The sequence below is a fragment of the Anoplopoma fimbria genome, chromosome 15 (genome assembly GCF_027596085.1).
Source record: "Anoplopoma fimbria isolate UVic2021 breed Golden Eagle Sablefish chromosome 15, Afim_UVic_2022, whole genome shotgun sequence".
Lineage (NCBI taxonomy): Eukaryota > Metazoa > Chordata > Actinopteri > Perciformes > Anoplopomatidae > Anoplopoma > Anoplopoma fimbria.
This window is the reverse complement of record NC_072463.1, coordinates 12,626,898-12,645,506: the sequence shown is the minus strand read 5'-3', so window position 1 is coordinate 12,645,506 and position 18,609 is coordinate 12,626,898. Positions and strand designations below refer to the sequence as shown.

The following is an 18,609-nucleotide window of genomic DNA, read 5'->3' as shown; positions in this document are numbered from 1 at the left end:
GATGCCTCTTAGCTACCTCGCCACTGGACTCGCTGTCTGAAGACAACGAATTGTCAAGAAGCAGCGAATTTGTGGAAGCCGTCGCTCCGTTGAAATATTCAGCCGGCACGTGAACGATTACACCGTAACACCTTGTATTATTAAGACTTTAGTGTAAATCCTAGTGGACATGTAATTCTGGCACATTCACACTGGCACCCAAGCATCATGCATGTTTTGCTGACACAGAGGATTATTTCCACTCCACAACGATGAAGTAATATTTGATGAGTTTTAAGACAAACGGGTGTGTCTGCATGTGTGCGTGCGTGTGTGCGTGTGTGTGTGTGTGTGTGTGTGTGTGTGTGTGTGTGTGTGTGTGTGTGTGTGTGTGAATGAGCCGTAGCAGCTGATATGTGAGCGAGAGCCTGAGATGACAGAAAACGCCCTAAATTGCAGCGTCTGCCATGCGCTGAGCCTCCTGCACCAAGACTCTGTCTTTTGTTCTCCCCTGCTAGTGGGAGAAGCCTGACAGCTCTGAAATGATCCTCTCTCCTCTACACACACACACACACGCACACACACACACACACACACACACACACACACACACACACACACACACACACACACACACACACACACACAAATCCCTCCCTTTTTTCTTTTCAACCTTGTCTATATTTTCCCAATTTTTTGCGTGCACATATAAGATGTATATATTTATTTGCACAAAACATGCATCCTCCTGTTTGTCTCTCTTCCCATAGCGTCTGTTGTCCCTCACCACCTCACATCGTCGTGTCCCCCCCCCCCCCCCCCTCTGTCCGTTTCTCTCTCTAATTTCGTCCTCACTGGCTTTGCTGTGAGGATGGCGGAATCCCTCATGGATGTTCTGGAGGGTATCACCATGGAGACGGGGCTCTGCCACACGTGTCTAAAGATCCTCCTGCTGGATAGGGGGCCACAGCCAGAGGTTGTGCGTTCCCCTCCATCTCCAACTGGCTCTGTGGAGAGCCGAGGAGCGACAACAATGAGGTTGAGGGAGAGATGGGAGCAAACGGGTGGGAGAGCAAGTGGTGGAAAATTAGAGAGGAATTGTTGAGAGAGAGAGAGAGAGAGAGAGAGAGAGGGAGGGGTTGAGGTTATGTATGCTCTGAGGAGATATACAACAAATGGAGGAGTTGTATGCATGGAAGGATGAAGTGATGATGGGTGAGAGCAGAGAGGGAGGAAATACCAGGTGAGAATGCCGGGTGACAGGAAGAGATGACGAGGAGAAAGAGAGCAATGAGAGGAGACAGAGGAAAAAGGCAACAGCCGCCTCATCCCTGTGTCAGGGAGACAAATAGCGTGTGATGCTAATGGCTGGCTAAAGCTTTGCCCCTGCTGAGAGCAGCCGCTAATACGACTGCTAATAAAGGCGCCGTGGAACGCTGTCGCATTCCAGCAGTCGCTCAGCTGTCGCCCAGAAATTAAGCGAAACGGGAGCGCTCCTTCTCCCGCTCCACTCCCCTGCCTCGCATTAACGCTCCACAAACAGGGGCCCCTCTCTATAACGTTTCCAGAAGGTTTTTTTTGTGCATTAAAGGGCCACTTGTTCACACAGTAATAGAATTTGTTCCATCTTATAATGGCGAGGATGCCCACTCCATAAAATATGAAGTGGTCTTTTTGTGATCTGAAGCTCTTTTCTTCTTTGATTGCTACCTCTCATACTGCACACTCCTCTCGGAGGATTCTGTGATTCTGCCAGGGGACAAAGCGGAGGGAGACTTGGAATGGTACGGTGTTTTTCTGGTCCCCTTTCCTTTCAATGTCTTTTCCTTTTTTTTCTTTTTTCTTTTTAAATTTGAATGCCACCTAATTATTTCTGGAATTTTAATTGCCGAGCGCAGCGAGTGGGATGCATCGCCTGTTGATGACAAATGTTGCAGCCAAGGTCGCGCGGCGACAGAGCCAGGGAACGTGGGATGGCGGAGCTGTGTGTGGGGGGGGGGCTTCCTGCGGCTGAGTCATCTCAGGGGTGGGGGAGCGCCATGGACAAACGCACATCTCCACTGTCACAAGCACCTGAGAACGCCTCTTAACACGAGCGCGATTAAAAAGTCGCTTACATGAGATGCTACGCTGCAGTAGCTTCCAATGAAGCCCGATGTCTGCTCCACTGTTGGTGAACTTTTAGCGTGTTCTGGTTACAGAGAACGCTCGCTCTCTGCTATCAGAAGGCCTCTTTGTTTGTAGCAATCCTGACCCAAAATAATGAGGTGCACCTGACTCCTTTTAAAGAGGCAGTGTGAAAATACACAAGCCAGCGTTTAATATTTGCTATCCATTAGCTGATGTTGCAAAGCAATTATAGCATTTGAACAACTTTTTTTTTTTCTTCTGCAGAGCGATTTTCAGGTGAAGTCACATTAATACCTGTCAGCCACCGAGCTAGGCTGAGGCTCAGAGCTCGACAGCAAACGCTGCCTTAAGAAAGGATATGGTTGCGATAAAGGTGGAGAGGCTGGGCGGGCGGGCGGGGGCTGTGTGTCTGTGTGCCATTCCCAAACCACTTCTCTCCCTCTCCCCCCCCCCCGCCCACCTATGCTCCTCTCCTGCCAGCCGGCCAGCCTTGGCAGTCGCTAACCTGCTGGGACCGGCCCCCTTGATTTATTTGGAGAGAGCCCCTGAACGGAAGGGGGCCAGGATGAGTGGCATTTTAATGTGCTTTTGAGATGTTTGGTCACAAGCACTATTGATCACAGTGCTGCAGCATGTGTGCACCCCCCTACCCAACTGTCCCACAGACCCGCACGCTGCCCTGGGGGAGAGATCCGGCTGTCAGGCAGGGAATGAGTTTCCGTGTGGGTTTAGATTAATGAAATGAGGCCCATGGCTGCGGGGGGTGCAGGGGGTCAGACCATTAAGGGATCCCTGGGCTTGGTGAGATTGAGCCTGCCAGCTGACTGTACCCTGACTGACTGATGGACGTCTGGGACTGAGGAGAGAGGGAGAGAGAGAGAGAGAGAGAGAGGGGGGGAAGGATGGATAGGATATTGAACTGTGGGACACACTGACAAACACCTTTCTAATGCCACAATCCACCATCCTACCGCCTCACCTCTGCACCGGGCCTCTTTCAAAAAAGCTGCACACATCCACTAACAACTAACATTCTCTTAGCCTCACACACAGCCTTTGTGCCATTCTCTCATATCGGGTCTTGCTCTAAGTAGCACAGAGCCGGTGGAAACATCCAGAGGTTGTAAAAATAGGAGCCAGGGATATTTCACAGCCGAGTGAACATGCCCAAAGCGTGTTTAGCTCTCTTACGCTCCGGCCTGGACAAGAGGTTGATTTGATGGCCAAAACACTCAGCGGAACTCATCATCATTCCGACTGCGTGGGCGCTTTTGTTACAATCGAGCATAACGCGTGTGCAGAAATGCACCAGCAAACAGCAGCACACCCAAAGTCCCACACATGCAGTTTACACTGGGGGGGGCAGGTAGCAGCTCGGGGGCTCTCGGAGGTTTTGATGAGTGAAATGGATTAAGCTCCTGTGATCAATAGCCTGAGCGAATACACAGATTATCAGATTATCAGATTAGGATCTGTCCCCCTGCTGCCGAGGGGAGCCACAGAATACATTAGGAACCCGAGGTGCCTCGGACGAGATTCAATTAATCAGGCTACAGGTTGTCTTCTCCCTCTTACAGTCAATTCCAGACAAGCAGCTGTGTTTTGCTGCACTCGGTTCACGTCAGAACAAGGGCATATCACTCCGGAACAAAGTGTTTTGCGGAGCATGCACAGCGATTTTCTTTTTGCCTGGAGAACAAATTGATGTTACCTGAATATAAATGAATGTGAAAATAACCCGAATCCTCTGCTTTGTTTGCTTTAGAGATTTTTATCCCTTTGTAACTGTTTTCTAGAAGAAATGGAGCATTTTATTATAATTGCCCAATAGTTAATGAGCACATGTCTAATTAAGGTTGGTTAAGCAAAGTTTCATATTTTTCCCTGCAGAAAAACTTAGGAGCCGTTGCTTTCCTTGCAGTAGGAGGCTCTTGTGCCACCGCTGCCTTTTGCTTTGCATTCTAGCTTGTAAAGCGCGGCACCTTAACACAGACGGCCTGATTGCAAATGAGCATTAGCATTCCTAGCCAGGTGAGGCTAACGGCTGCCATCTTATCTCTCCTCTGCAGTGTGTACGGCTGCCCCCGGGCCAAGAAGAGAAAGAGTCTAGACAGACAGACCCTGGAAACCTCCCCCAAGAGGAGCACCTACATAGATGACATGGACAACTCCACCATGGAGGAGTGCTACGAGACCGACGGCACCGAGGAGGTGGACGACCGGGAGGAAGAGGAGGAGGAAGGAGCAGTAGAGGAGGAGGAGGAGGAGGAGGAGGAAGGAGAAGTGGAGGAGGAAGTGGAGGAGGTGGAGGGCTACATGGACTACAACGTAGAGCAAATGGAGCACGAAGAAGGGGTGGTGGAGAGAGGGGATGGAGAGGGCGAGGAAGAGGAGGAGGAGGAGGAGGAGGTCGAGGTGGAGCAAGAAGAGGAGGAAGAGGGTGATGAGGAAAGGTTGGAGGAGGCGGAGGAAGAGGAGGACGCGTTAGAGGAGGTGGACTATGAAGAGGAAGAGGAGGAGGAAGGAGAGCAGAGTCAAGGGCAAGGTGAGATCCCTTTCTCATCATATCGCACTGAAACACATCAGATACATGTTTAATACGCAACTAATGCTGAATTTTAGAGAGTCAGATGAGAAAATCAAAAACTCTGACAGCTTGTTAGCTTAGCTTAGCACAAAGACTAGAAACAAGGGGGGGAAACAGCTAGCCTGGCTCTGTCTAAAGGTAATAAAATCAACCTACATCAGCAGCACTTCTAAATCTCAGTGTTAACACGTTATATCTGTTTAATTCACACAAAGACCAAAGTGTTAAAATGATAATTTGCTGTTTAATTATGGGTCATGGCGGGACTATTTCTTGGCTCAGCTGTTGGCGAGTCATACTCAGCTCAGTCTTTGAAAGGTGTGAGGGAACGGAGGGGTATTCAGTTGGTTACAATCTGAAACCTGACCACTAGATGCCACTAAATCCTTTACAGTGTGCCTTTAAACAAGCAAGTTACACCGTGGTAATCAGTGAGCTTTAGATGAGCTGCTACAAGTCTTTTAGTTATATTCACCATACAAACATGAGGGTGGTATCGGTCTCCCTCCACCAGAAAGCAAATGAACAATCCTACAAACATTTCCCTCCTTAATAATGTAACCATTCTTTTTCACGTCTGGCATTTGCATATCTGTGGTTTACATTTCCATATTTGATTGGCTGACTGAAGTAGTTTGCAGCAGGTGGACATGATGTTCAAACACTGATTGTGTTTTGCATTGGAATGAGATTAAAGACTGAAACCAGCATGACTGAAGCCATACAATGTATAATTCCTACGTTCCTTCATTCATTTATGACTTGCATACATACTCATTTTCAAAGCCTTAACTGTACTGCTACTGTATTCTAAACCCACCAGAAGCTGGTTTTTCAGTCCTTTTTATAAAACATTTAGTGCATTCATTCCAGATAAATTATCTGAATTGATGATTAAAACAGCAGGATCCTCCTTTGCAATTATTTCCCACTAAAATAATTTAGCATTCTCCAATAGAGTCTTGCCAGAAACATTACAGCCATTAGTGCTCAAACTGAAACATGATTATTTTTTGTAAACAACAGAAAGAGTAATCATATTTGAAAACAAATGAATCTTCAGTTGCCTGACCCTTGATGAATATTCAATATTAAGAATATTATAGATGTTGACTATCAAAGTCTTATGTTAATCCTGCCTTTCCTGAAGACATGACACATAAATACCATCCAGATCTGGTCTGGAGCCCCTCCTGACGTGCCCCCAGACCAGATTTGGCAGGTTTCTCTCCCCAGCAGATTCTGCTTTGCACCCCCGCATCACAATTGGACCTGACAGTGCCTTCAAGTCCAATTAAGAGTGAAGCTCTGAGAGAGGAGTGTGTGAACCCGGGTAGGCGCATTGGCTCTACCCACCCAAAGCGTTGATGTGGCATCTCAGCAGCCAAGCTTGTATTTTTTTATTTTATTTAGCAGAATGTGAATCTCTACAGACTGGTGTTCATTAGAGCTCATGGCTGAGGCCTCACCCGTAACACAGAGACAGTGGACTGTTGCCACTGTCTCTTCAGCCTGTCAACAGCCTATCTCAATGGCTAGTAGATGATTACCATGTTTCTCTGATAAGTGCTCAGACATGCCACCATGTGCAGAGTTAGAAGAGCAGAGTAAAGTTCAACATTTTATATAGTTTTTATATATTTATATTTGCAATAGTTTACACACAACACAAAAAACACAAATACATGCTTTCTAATGAACCGTTTTTAGTACTATTTAATTCTTAGTGAAAAAAAATGCTTCCTGTTACATAAAAATAATTTGTAGGTCTTTATTTCTCAGAAACATGCCAATTAAAAAAAAAAATGTACACAAAATCACACTGTAAAAAAAAAAAAAGACACCCGTTATGTCCATGACACCGTGTCTTAACTGTAGCACTGCACTGTGACGTCTTGAGCTGAATTTTGTCAGACGACCTCCTGTCTCTCCCTCTGACAGCATTGCAATGGACCAGTAAGTGCTGATTGTTGAGGTTGAAATGAGGGGTTATCTAAACAATACCTCCTCATTTCAGTACAAAAACCTAAATTAAGTGGCAGCTGACTGGCTATTGTATTTGTCATTTCCAGTAAATATCACGTTATAAAAAAAAAAATGTATTCAAGAAGTACAAACATCCGAAGACAGAAAGTACTTCTCAGCCATCTTCCAGTCTGATCTGGAGTTTCTCTCTCTTTCTACGTCCTAGTTCACTGTCATCAACACTGTTGTTCTTTCATTTTCCTCATGTTTTAGAATTAAAAATATTCGTTGACCCTGCAAGATTGGTAGCAATATCGATTCAGGATCTTAGGAGATAGGAATCCTGATTCAAACATGATCGATTATTTTTCCCCAACCGTATAATCTACAGCATATTCCCTGAGAATGGCAGAGAGATCTTTCTGTGTGCATCATTGCCATGTTCCCCATTGGCCCCTAGACGACGGTACTGGATGGTCGCCCAGCAGATTCCAATCCCCTAAATGTAATAGAGGTGACATTCTAGAGCTTCTCTGTGTTTCTCAGTGGCATGCACATCTCTGTAGCTAATCCAAAGCCAATTCAGGGCAGGGCGGTCTCTCTGTTCCCTCCTTAATCTGTTTCGCTTCCATATCTCTTTTGTGTACCTTGATTGCTCTTCAAATTGCTTTCCTGTGCCATGTTTCAAACCGTCAAAAATTAAACCCCTGGTGCAGGAGGTTGATGTAAGAAGCCGTCCACTGTCAAAATATGTGCCTGGTCATTCGTGACTGTTCCCTCTTCCCGCTCTAAAGCCCTCACCCCCAAAGCACCAATATTGTGTTGCTCTCATTAGATTGGTGTGTGTGTGTGTGTGTGTGTGTGTGTGTGTGTGTGTGTGTGTGTGTGTGTGTGTGTGTGTGTGTGTGTGTGTGTGTGTGTGTGTGTGTGTGTGTGTGTGTGTACAGTATGTGTGTGAGGGAAAGTCAGTGCTAGTGTTTGTTTAGTCCATGTACAAAGTATATAAGTGAATAATATTCAGATTAGTTTTTTGTATACATACTTTGTTCTGATTTATACAGTCAATTATATTTATTTGCATAGAAGCTAGGTGATAATTAATATTTCATCACGAACAAATAACACTGTTTTTATTATTTAGGGTGTGTGGGGGGGGGGGGCCCTCTGGGTTTGTCTGTAGAAATGCAAGTGGCAAATGTGACGCCAACGTGAGCGATGTGCTCTTGGCGGCTCAGGGCGGAAATGTGAAAGGAGAGATTGGAAGTGCTCCAGGAGCGAGTGCTTGAAATTACTGACAGAAGAGGTTCAGTAACCTTTTGCAGCCTGTCAGAATCAATTAAGCAGTGAAAGGAATTCTAAAGATACTGATGATTGAATGAAAAAAAGGAACTTTACTAGCAAATGATGAATAGCTAGTGACTGGGGTTCATCCTGTTGCAGATGGAACACAATATTATCTCTCAGATATTAGACTCTCCTGAAAAAAAATGCTTTTTCTAATTCAAAGATTTTCTCAAAGTGTTTTGATTCACACTTCAGAACAATGAATACATTATCTCATTTGAAACTATTTACAGAATTCATCAGTAATTTAACTGTCAGTAACAATCACTGCTTTAGTATTATTAACCATTAGATCTGTGAATGTTTTTTTTTCTATAGACATCTGTGAAATAAGTGCATATTGTAAGACAAAGATATAGCCCTTGGTTTCATAGATTACCACTTACCAGAGCATCTTTCTCTGGAACTTTCCCCCACTGCTATATTTAACTTCCTGTGCTGATTCACAATTCAGAACACAAGCTGCTGTTAAGACTCTCAAAGTAAATTATTAGGGGAAGCAAAGAGTTCCTTATCCAATTTAGATGGACCAAGCCCAGAAATCTGATTTACCAGTAAAATAGAATGACGGAAATTAAATTACAAGACGTTTGTTCTTTCTTTCCAACAGAGGACGATCAGAAGAGCGGCAGTGAGGGGGGCGAGGGCAACAGTGGAGGTGGCGGCGGAGGCGTTACCAAATCTGGCCTAGCGACGGAGAAGGACAACAACAACAACGAAGAGTACGAGAACTACGATGAACTAGTGGCCAAGTCCCTCCTCAACCTGGGCAAGATCGCCGAAGACGCCGCCATCCTGGCCATGACGGAATCGGAGATGAACAGCAACTCCTCTAACAGCGCTGAGGAAGAGGATGAAGAGGACGAGGAGGAGGAAGAGGACGAGGAGGACGAAGAGGAGGATGAGGAAGAGGAAGAGGAGGAGGAAGAGGAGGAGGAAGAAGAGGGGGAAGAAACACAGAGGGGTGATCTGAGTTTGGACGTTGACAGCGATGTGGTTCGGGAGACTGTGGACTCCCTTAAACTTCTGGCACAAGGTCATGGCGCAGTATTATCTGACAATTTAGATGGACAAGAGTTTGGGGACGGCACAGGCGAGAACGACTTTAGTCACAACGGGGGAAACGCACACGGTGGTAAGGGACAAGTAAAGATCAACAGTAACGGACAAATCGAAAACAGCGACGAGGAAGTGTGTTTGAGCAGTCTGGAGTGCCTACGAAACCAATGCTTCGATTTGGCTCGGAAACTAAGCGAAACAAAACCCACCGACCGACATGGACAGTCCCAGCCAAACCATTTCTCATGCGGGGATCCCAATCAACAGCCCCAGCACCACAGCTACGGGGATTTCCACCACAGTCAAGACGACAGGCGAACTCTGGAGAGGAACTATTCCGACATGGACAATCTCCTGAAGCTGGAGGAGCAGCTGAGCCCGCGATCCAAGGCCTTCTCCAGCTGCGCACAGGAGAACCGCTATCACACCAACCTCCGGGACTTCGACGAAGACACGGCCTCCGTGACTTCGGACCGCTCAGAAGAAGTGTTTGACATGACGAAGGGTAACCTGTCGCTGTTGGAGAAGGCAATTGCACTAGAGTCAGAACGCGCCAAGGCAATGCGGGATAAAATGGCGGCCGAGGCTGCCAGGAGAGATGGGGTGAGGTATAACCACGAAGACCACGGCCCGCGGCACGGCTACGGCGTTGAGCGTAAAGCCCGGCTTCCTGATGGTATGAAGAAGCCTTTCTACCATAAAGGTGAGTGGTTCTGTCAAGCGCAGACACGCTCAGATGCAGAGCGTGCCTCCATTAGAATCTACACAGGAGTAGACATGCTTCATTTAACAAGCTCAGGTAAAATGTTTGTCTGCCACTGTTTGGCTCCGTATACTATCTATCCTGTGCTAAAGACTAGACAGCCCACATGCATTCTGGGAACCCCACTATAACCCCAGGACAAGCTTTTTTTCAGCCAATTTGGAAATTCGCATCTCAGTAGCAGCGGGAGCGGCAGCAGCAGCTTATGTTGTTAAAATAGGCCAGCATGGAAACATCAGAGGGTAGGCTTGTCAGGCATAAGTAATGGCAATCTGCACGGCCTGTTAGGACCGCAAATCTCATCCCTGCAATGCTGCTTGGGGTAAAGCTGCCTATTTTTAAACCTGCGCAAGCATTTGGGAGAGGGAGGCTAAAAAACTGAGGCCTCCTGGATTCATTCTGTAGGGATCGGGGGAGCTTTTTGCCCTTGTTTGTGTCACTTACGGCCTAGTTCAGATTGATACTTACTGATATGATAGATAGATAGATAGATAGATAGATAGATAGATAGATAGATAGATAGATAGATAGATAGATAGATAGATAGATAGATAGATAGATAGATAGATAGATAGATAGATAGATAGATAGATAGATAGATAGATAGATAGATAGGCTAATCATAAAGCACAAGACTGCAGTTTTCCATCTGTGGTAATTGTTAAACAGTGTGCTGGATGTCTGCTTGTATACATAGAGTTGCAAAATATACAGACATTGCAGTGGCATTTACAATGGTCTGATATCAAGCTCCCTAGTTTAACTCCTAATTATTCCTTTCATCATATCCTTGACTGCAACAATATTCAGACCTAGTCAGGTTAAATCCCCCCCCATAAGGAATATATCAGATGAGATCAACAAATAAGAGCGTGCTAATTCACAGCAGGGTTATATTACACCGTAAATGCCACACTACTCACAGCAGGTATATATTGCGCCTTAAATGTCACACAAATGTTAATTTCGAAAGCCCATCCATGGCCCCTGTGTCTGGCTAGTGTTGGAATAATAAGAGGACGCGAAAGACAGTTGCGTCACGATAACATCTTTCCCCGGGAGAGATAGAAGCAGACACTCGTTGACCAGAGTTCCTGTGTGATTCACAAAACAGAGCACTGAGAGTGAGGGGGGACCAGGAACGAAGGGGGGGGTGGGGGGGGGATTCAGAGAGGAGCCCTGCGCCCTGCGAGAGGCTGGAGGCTGAGATGAAAATTGAACAGTATCAAAATGACCGATAACGAACGGCAGGCCAACTGACTGCACATTAATTATCCAGAGATGTTATGGTAATGGGGGCCATTTGCTATGCAAAGCGCAGACCGTCCCCAGCCACAATCAATATCTCCTGCTTTCTAATACGCCTTCCACTCAGCTGCTTCCACTCTCTGAGATGCAGGCCGAGCACACGGGCGTCACGCGAGTGGAAATGGGAGAATTATTTCCAACGCACTGTCCAAAACACTGACAGCCGATGGAACAGTTATTAAGATGCCACATGCAGACCAAGTTTCTTTATCAACATCTAACGTCCCTGGCTTTATTGCACCGAGCCAAACAGAAGAGCCAGACATGACATAGCAGCATTGGACCAAACTCTTAGGCCCCATAACGTGACATAGATGGATTACAGCCATGGAGGATAATGAGCTACTTTTTTTCCTGATGAATGAGACATGGGATTTCATTTGGTGACTCACTTGTTAATATATGAGTAGGTTTGCTCCACGGCCTCCTCTCAGTTTGGTCCTTTTTACCAACCCTCCTACTTCTTTCACTTGATTATTCTTCTCTTTGCTCTCCCTCCACAACCTATATTTATTTTGTTTTGGCGGCGAGGGTGAGTTACACGGGCCTGAGAACTTGAATCAGTGGTCTGTCTTTCTGTGGCGCGAGATAATAGCTGCTCCCCCGTCCACTGTGCTAATACTTGCTCTAGATAATGGTTCATGTCACTCAAAGGCTCCAGATGGATTACACCATCTGATACAACACTATATTCCGGTAACTCCACTGTGAAAAGATATTACCTAATCTTCATTTAAAATGGTAATGTTAACTGTTTCCTACAAAGACCACTGCATGTTGACTGTCAGAAGGACTCTTGACCTTGTTTGACAGACAAAGTGTTTTAAAGGTGAACGGTTACGTTTGCAGAAACAACACCGGTTGGCACCGGTTGGCACTGCTGCTTTTTGGTGGTAACTATATCTGATCTGGGTTTCAAAGAAATAGGAGTACAGGTTTTTGGAAGGGAAAGACGATCTAATCCAGTGTGTGTGTGTGTGTGTGTGTGTGTGTGTGTGTGTGTGTGTGTGTGTGTGTGTGTGTGTGTGTGTGTGTGTGTGTGTGTGTGTGTGTGTGTGTGTGTGTGTGTGTGTGTGTGTGTGTGTGTGTGTGTGTGTGTGTCAGCTCAACAAACTGTTGTGAGAAGGCATGAGTGGTTTAATGAAGAGAAATATGACACAGTCTTAATTGAATCTAAACTGAAAGACGAATTCCTTTTTGGTGAAGGTCACTAACCGAGAGTTATGATAATTCACAAATCTTCAACATTTTCATCACAGTAAACAAAGTTCACGATCAAAAGATCTGTCAGCAAGCCAATTATTGTCTTTGTCTTCATGCCATCACTTCAAATAAGCTTAGCAATAAATAATGCCGTATGAATAAGAAATCCACTTAATATTCAAATGTCTTTAGTTGCAATAGTCGAGGTTGTGGAGTCAAGCTTTCTAAATGAATGGTAGTCAAATGCAACTGATAGAAATGCTATGTAAAGTGTTGTTGTATTCAATGTAATATTCTTAACACCCGTTCAGTTGTCATTGATATAGACCATATACTTACTCATGCAATAAAAAGAGCAATGCCTTATCTAATTATTAATTAAATGTTCAAAATAAGATTTTTAAAAGTGAATAAAAAAGGAAATGACACACGTTCTTCAACATCGGCCCTTACTGATGACAACTGTGCTCAGCTGTCAACATAATGTATATTTGCCTTTCCTTGTATCATAGCTATTGAGGCCTTTACACACGATTTTCTGTTTTATTTATTACAATATTACAGAAAGCGAAAAGCGAATTACAAAAAGCGAATATTGCACTGCCAAAAGAGGGTTTTTTAGAGGTCAGGTCAACTTTTCTGATCTTTTAGCTCGGGGAATAAAGGCATCAACCTATCATGTTTAGTCTGACGGACATATTTAAAGCAAAGAGTGCACAGAGGGTCTTAAGTCCTTTCAATCTGACAAAGGCAGCGCAGACCAGATCCACTACTTCAGTTCTTACCTTTCACAATAACCACTGAGTAACGGTTCACCAGAGATCACGTTAATTCAGTCAGAGCATTTTGCTGAAAGGAAACTCAAAAAGAAATAGCTTACAGTGGCTTAGGCTAACACTTTAGCTCAGACGGACTGCCAGACTGTCATCATTTTTCATTGCTGCTGATATGAATGGTTTTGTAAAATATTGGCATGGTACACTGTAACTGGGATCTGTTTGCCACAGTGCCGGCCCCAACCTGTGCCACAGTGTTGCATCACACCTGTGTTCACCTCAATATGACTCTCTGCCCACAGACGCCTCACGTGCGGACAAGAAGGAGAGCCGGTGTCCGACACCGGGCTGCGACGGCACGGGTCACGTGACGGGCCTGTACCCCCACCACCGGAGCCTGTCCGGCTGTCCGCACAAAGACAGGGTGCCACCAGAAAGTAAGCGCTCCGGTCACACGCCCGGGCAAAAAACCAACCGGTCGGGTTCATTCCCCCCCCCACCTGTGGCCTTCACGTTCTTTGATGTGCAGGAAATCAGCATGTTTCCCGCTATCACTGCTGCGTGTCTGGCTCGCTGTGTGTGCTGTGTGCTCGCCGTCGTGCGACCGTGTTTGATATTTCAGCGGGGGTGGGGGTGGGGGGTCAGACGGGTCACAGCTGCACTTCTCTTGTGACCTTTTGCATGGGGCCGTGGTTTTTGCTTGTGGATTGCCTGCCTAGTGTACCGTGGTGATAAGGTGGGAAATGAGGACTCTGTTATGTGTCAGTAGCGGCGACACAGCAGTTGATGGGATGGTCAGGAACTGTCAATCAGCGACTTACTCGACTGCATGAGACCTCCAGCAGATTGGCTAACAGTGATTGAGAGCATATGATAATCCCATCCACTGTTTTTGGTTTCATCATTGTAGGGGATGTACGGGGTTGCATGCTTCTTCACAGCATGGTTTGACTGACGAGAAGAAGGTTGCCATGCTTTTGTGTTCCACTCATTTGTGTAGAGTTGATTGAGCCTGAACATTACATTTTTACAACCAAAACCTGAGATTGCTTGCAGATCTTGATAACACCGAGCCTGCCACAGCCACCAATGCCATAAACCCCCATTCATTTATTTGTAGTCCTTGGTTAATTAAATTCTGTTGAATAGACAGGCTGTATCATATCTCTGAGCCACGGATCAAGTGAAGTGGCAATAAACATTAGCCTTGGAATGAATAGTACATTTTTTCCATTTCGAGATCTCACCCCGGCTATTTAGTGTCGTTCACCTTGTGCAAACTTCTCAATAAAAGCCCATTTACACGTTTCATTGACTGCAGCGTGAAAATCAAGTTATGATCGGTCGGGACCCAGACCGCAATCAAAATAAAAGAGGGTTTTTAATAATGGCAAAGAAATTAGTTGCCATTAAAGCCAGGCTTGTAAAGACCAGCAGTGTCACAGACGGCTCTGGTTCTTACCTGAGATGCGCTTCTCTCCAAGAAATGTGAAATGACTCAGAGCAGTTGACCTTGACCGGGATCAAGAGCCCCAAAATGGAATTTGGAATGGGCTTGAATTGATTGTCACTGGAGATTTCGGAATACGATGTCTCTGTTCCTCCTCCCATGCCTCGATTGTGTTGATGGGGCTGACTTTTTGGGGGAAATGATACCGCTAATGCTGCACAGGATGCTTTGTATCACACAGAGTTCTCCTTTGGATCTTTGCCCCGTCAACTTCAGTACTTCTTCTCCTTCAAAGGACACTTGAGAGTGAAACACATACACACACACACACACACACACGCACACGCACGCACGCACACACGCACACACACACACACACACACACACACACACACACACACACACACACACACACACACACACACACACGCAGTCTCGCTGTTAAAAGGTGACCTGCTTTAGGTGGCTTGAGTTTTCCATAGGTCTCTGCATTACGTTGCGGTTTCTGTTAATACGTGGACAATAGTCTCATACAAAGTTTATGACTCATCACTTTAGAGGTAAAGATGAGCTCATGTCACACATGCAGCTTGTCTGCCGGGTCATTCAGTGCCAAATCCGATGGAGGTTTTTGTTTACCTTATGTATATGCAGTTTGAGATAAAATAAAGGTTCTTTAAAATATTTTGGCTGAATTTTGAGGGTTTTCTTACCTTGGGAATGTTGTCATTTTCGCCACCTACATAACTTCTCTGGTAGGTTTCTATATCTTTAGCCACATAACTCCTACAGCCATGATGTTTGGTAGGGGTGCACACAAAATGGTGCACAACAGATAAAGATGATTGAAAGGTGAAAGTAGATGTCATATTTGTTATTACTGGCCCTTTGAAAATGGAAAAAAGGACAAAATTAGTGGTTTAAGGAGCCCTAGGCTGTCCCCCAAAGTATATACATATTTCCTGATAAAAGTATAGTATTTGATTGATTGTTCTGCCAAATTTCAGGAACTGTAACATAAACAGATTCAGATAAATATGATGTATAACAAGCCAATGTTGCAATTTGGCATGCAGTTAACACACTAGTCATAATTTAGTTTGAATGAAAACTCAACTCCTGGCACTGCCCCCAGAGTTCTCACCACTGTTTTGGAAGAGGGAAACAGCATGAAGGACAGGCGAACCAGCTTTTTCTTTTTTAAATGAGTGATGTTTGGTGGATCTAAATAATGCCGATGTGAAGAGTGGTTCATGTGGATTTCAAAAAGTATCTTTAAAGTATTACATTTGAATTTGGCACGGTGGTAGGTAAGGTGGCAATAGATCCAAAGCCCACGATTTGGATGGTATCATGGTTTTGAGTCACAGATCGGATCAGCAGGACCAAAAAGGGAGCAAATATAACTTTAAAAAATGCATAAAAACATACTTTTCAAATGATAAGAAAATGAATGATTCTTATTGTTTTTTTATTGATTTAACAATTAGTAGTTTAATTATGTATAACAAGCTGCTTAGAGCTAGTGTTAGCAAGTTTTTTTTTTTTCATTTTTAATATCTATTTATGTTGTTGTGAAAACATCTTCAAACTACTGGATTTATTGATGTTTTTGACCAAAAACTACATTTTACAGGATTACATTGAACACATCATGATAACGTTATAATAAACCTTACTCCAATAATCATTTTTCACTGATAATGTAGCTCAAAGGAAACCTCCGTACGTTAGCTTTTAGCTCAGGCGCTGCTAAGGTTACTAGCTCTCCTCCTGCTGATCATAACACAGATTTGCTGTTCACACTGTGGCATCATCAGAGATCAGGGTCTAGAAAGAATGAATGCAGCTCTCCTGATCGAACGTTTGGACTTTTCTTTTAGATGTTCTTTTTATATAATAATAAGAATAATAATATATATATATATATATTACCATATAACATCAAACACAAAGTTTAACAATGCAATTTGTCTAAAAACACACATTTTATCTGGGACCAACTCAAATGACCACCTGTGGGTCCCGGGGACTCATTACACTGAAAACCTATCAGCATCACTGGACAAGTCTCTGTCCCCTATTAACACGTTTGCTGTACTGAATGGACCATGTATTATTAATGCAGTGGCTTCATTTAATTGGCAAATCACACAGCGCAACCAGACCGTTCCTTGGGAAATGTGAAAACTGACGATTAAATTATATCTTAAATTCATTCATTCCTATTCCTGTTTGCTCTTTGTGGCTCTTTTCTGTGCAATGCTAAAATATTAATCGGCTCACATGGGAGTCTTTGTTTTTGGTCTTTAAAGCGAATTACCTTTGTTACATGCGAGGCTCAGGGAGCCACACTGTTCCCTCGTATTATTCTTTTCTCAGCATCCCGACAGTTCCGTCCGTGCCCGCTGAACCACTCCCACTGATTTCATTTCTCGCCTCTCTATATGTGTGTCTCTTTGCAGAGGACAGGGCAAAGCTGGGGATATGCATAATGTATTGGCTTGTGGCATGTCGAGGTGGCAGGCTTGTGTCCAATTACCTGCACCGAACGGCAATTAGTATGTGAGGGAAGGAGGATGATGAGGGGTTAAAGTTTAAGGGGGTGATAATGATGAAGCCGGTGCCGATGGGGTTTGGCCCCGTGCGCGCCGCTGATTTGGAGACGACCTCTTCCCGGGCGCCTGCGGTGCTCCGGCGGCTCCTCTCGGACATCCATAGATCATTAATCTAATTGGCTGGTTGCCGAGGGGATCTGAGACGGTTATGGACTGTTTTAATGGTAAATGCTATTGAAGACCGCGCTATCTACCCTAACAACGTGCGGCTGATAACAAAGCTCAGTCTATCAAGGAGCTATATGCCATGTGTCCGCTTCCTCCATTGATTTCAAGGCTCGTGTTTTGCATGATTGCTAACCGTTGGTCACTCGGCTCTCTGCATGCCCCAACATTTCCCTCCATTTCCGTCTCTTGCCGGCTCTGTCCTGTTAAACTCAAATGACATCTTTTTATTCATGACTGTCCCTATTCCATGAATACTAATTTGAAAGGCCGGATAAGTGGAAGCAATATGGTGGGAAACCTTGCCTGCCCTCTCAAACTAGTGTTCATTAAAATGAAGAAGGGGTCATTTGGGTTCACGCAGGCTCATTTCTTAATGATGTTTATAATGCCAAGCTCCTCACACACTAATAGAGCTCGTGCGTGATTGTAAGGGGCTCCTAACCTTCCCTGTCTTTCACTCCTGTCTCCTGTCTGCGTGAAGTCGTGGCTATGTATGAGAATGTTCTTAAGTGTCCTACGCCTGGCTGCACGGGACGCGGCCATGTCAATAGCAACAGAAACTCCCACAGAAGGTAAGTGACAGCCTGCCCATATATGGCACTGTCCATGTTGCACCCTCCTATTTTTTTTTTATCACCGTGGGACTTTTTGTTTTGATGATATCATTTTTTCATCCTCAGTTCATAATTTCCCCCCCACACCCCCACATCATCGTTCTGTTCAGTTATTGTCAAAAAACCATTCTTTTTGTCTCTTTAACACATTACTTTTGTGTGTGTGGACAAGTCTTGCTGCTTATGTTGGGTTGGAAGGGAATAATTAAAGTAGTTGAGCTGCTTAGCAATCCCCACGGTGTAACCGAGACTGATTAGAATGCAGCAATTCACACCCTCCGCAGAATAAATCATTTATCAGCTTCCTGCAACCAAAAAAAAAACAAAAAACGACATCCATCAGGTGCAGGTTTTGGAGGGAGAAACCGAAATAGCAGGGGGCGCCGTCGCCGGGGCTGTCAGACGGGGTGAGGTGACACTGAGAGAGGAGTGTCACCCGGCAGCAGATGCTCAGGGAGTTGGGGCACAGCAGTAGCCATTAGCACCTCTCTGCCGCTCAGCCAGGGTGACAGGAGAGGTGCAGACCTGGGAGGACCAGAATGCCTCAGTGCTGCGCCATCAGAGACGGGCGCAAAATAGACACGCGCATGGACACGCGCCATAAACCTCCACTTTCACTAAAAAGAGACGATATAAACCTCCATA

The 18,609-nt window shown here is 45.0% G+C and overlaps 1 protein-coding gene across 1 annotated transcript in view; it reads left to right on the top strand.

The window, feature by feature from the left end:
- The first annotated feature begins 850 nt into the window (after nt 1-850).
- myt1lb (myelin transcription factor 1-like, b) overlaps nt 851-18,609 on the top strand; it is a 38,257-nt gene continuing 20,498 nt past the window's right edge. Inside the window, exons 1-6 of the mRNA XM_054614343.1 lie at nt 851-1,043; nt 1,667-1,763; nt 4,179-4,654; nt 8,616-9,767; nt 13,417-13,551; nt 17,832-17,922. Coding sequence (XP_054470318.1) covers nt 851-1,043; nt 1,667-1,763; nt 4,179-4,654; nt 8,616-9,767; nt 13,417-13,551; nt 17,832-17,922 — 2,144 coding nt within the window. The remainder of the gene's footprint in view (nt 1,044-1,666; nt 1,764-4,178; nt 4,655-8,615; nt 9,768-13,416; nt 13,552-17,831; nt 17,923-18,609) is intronic.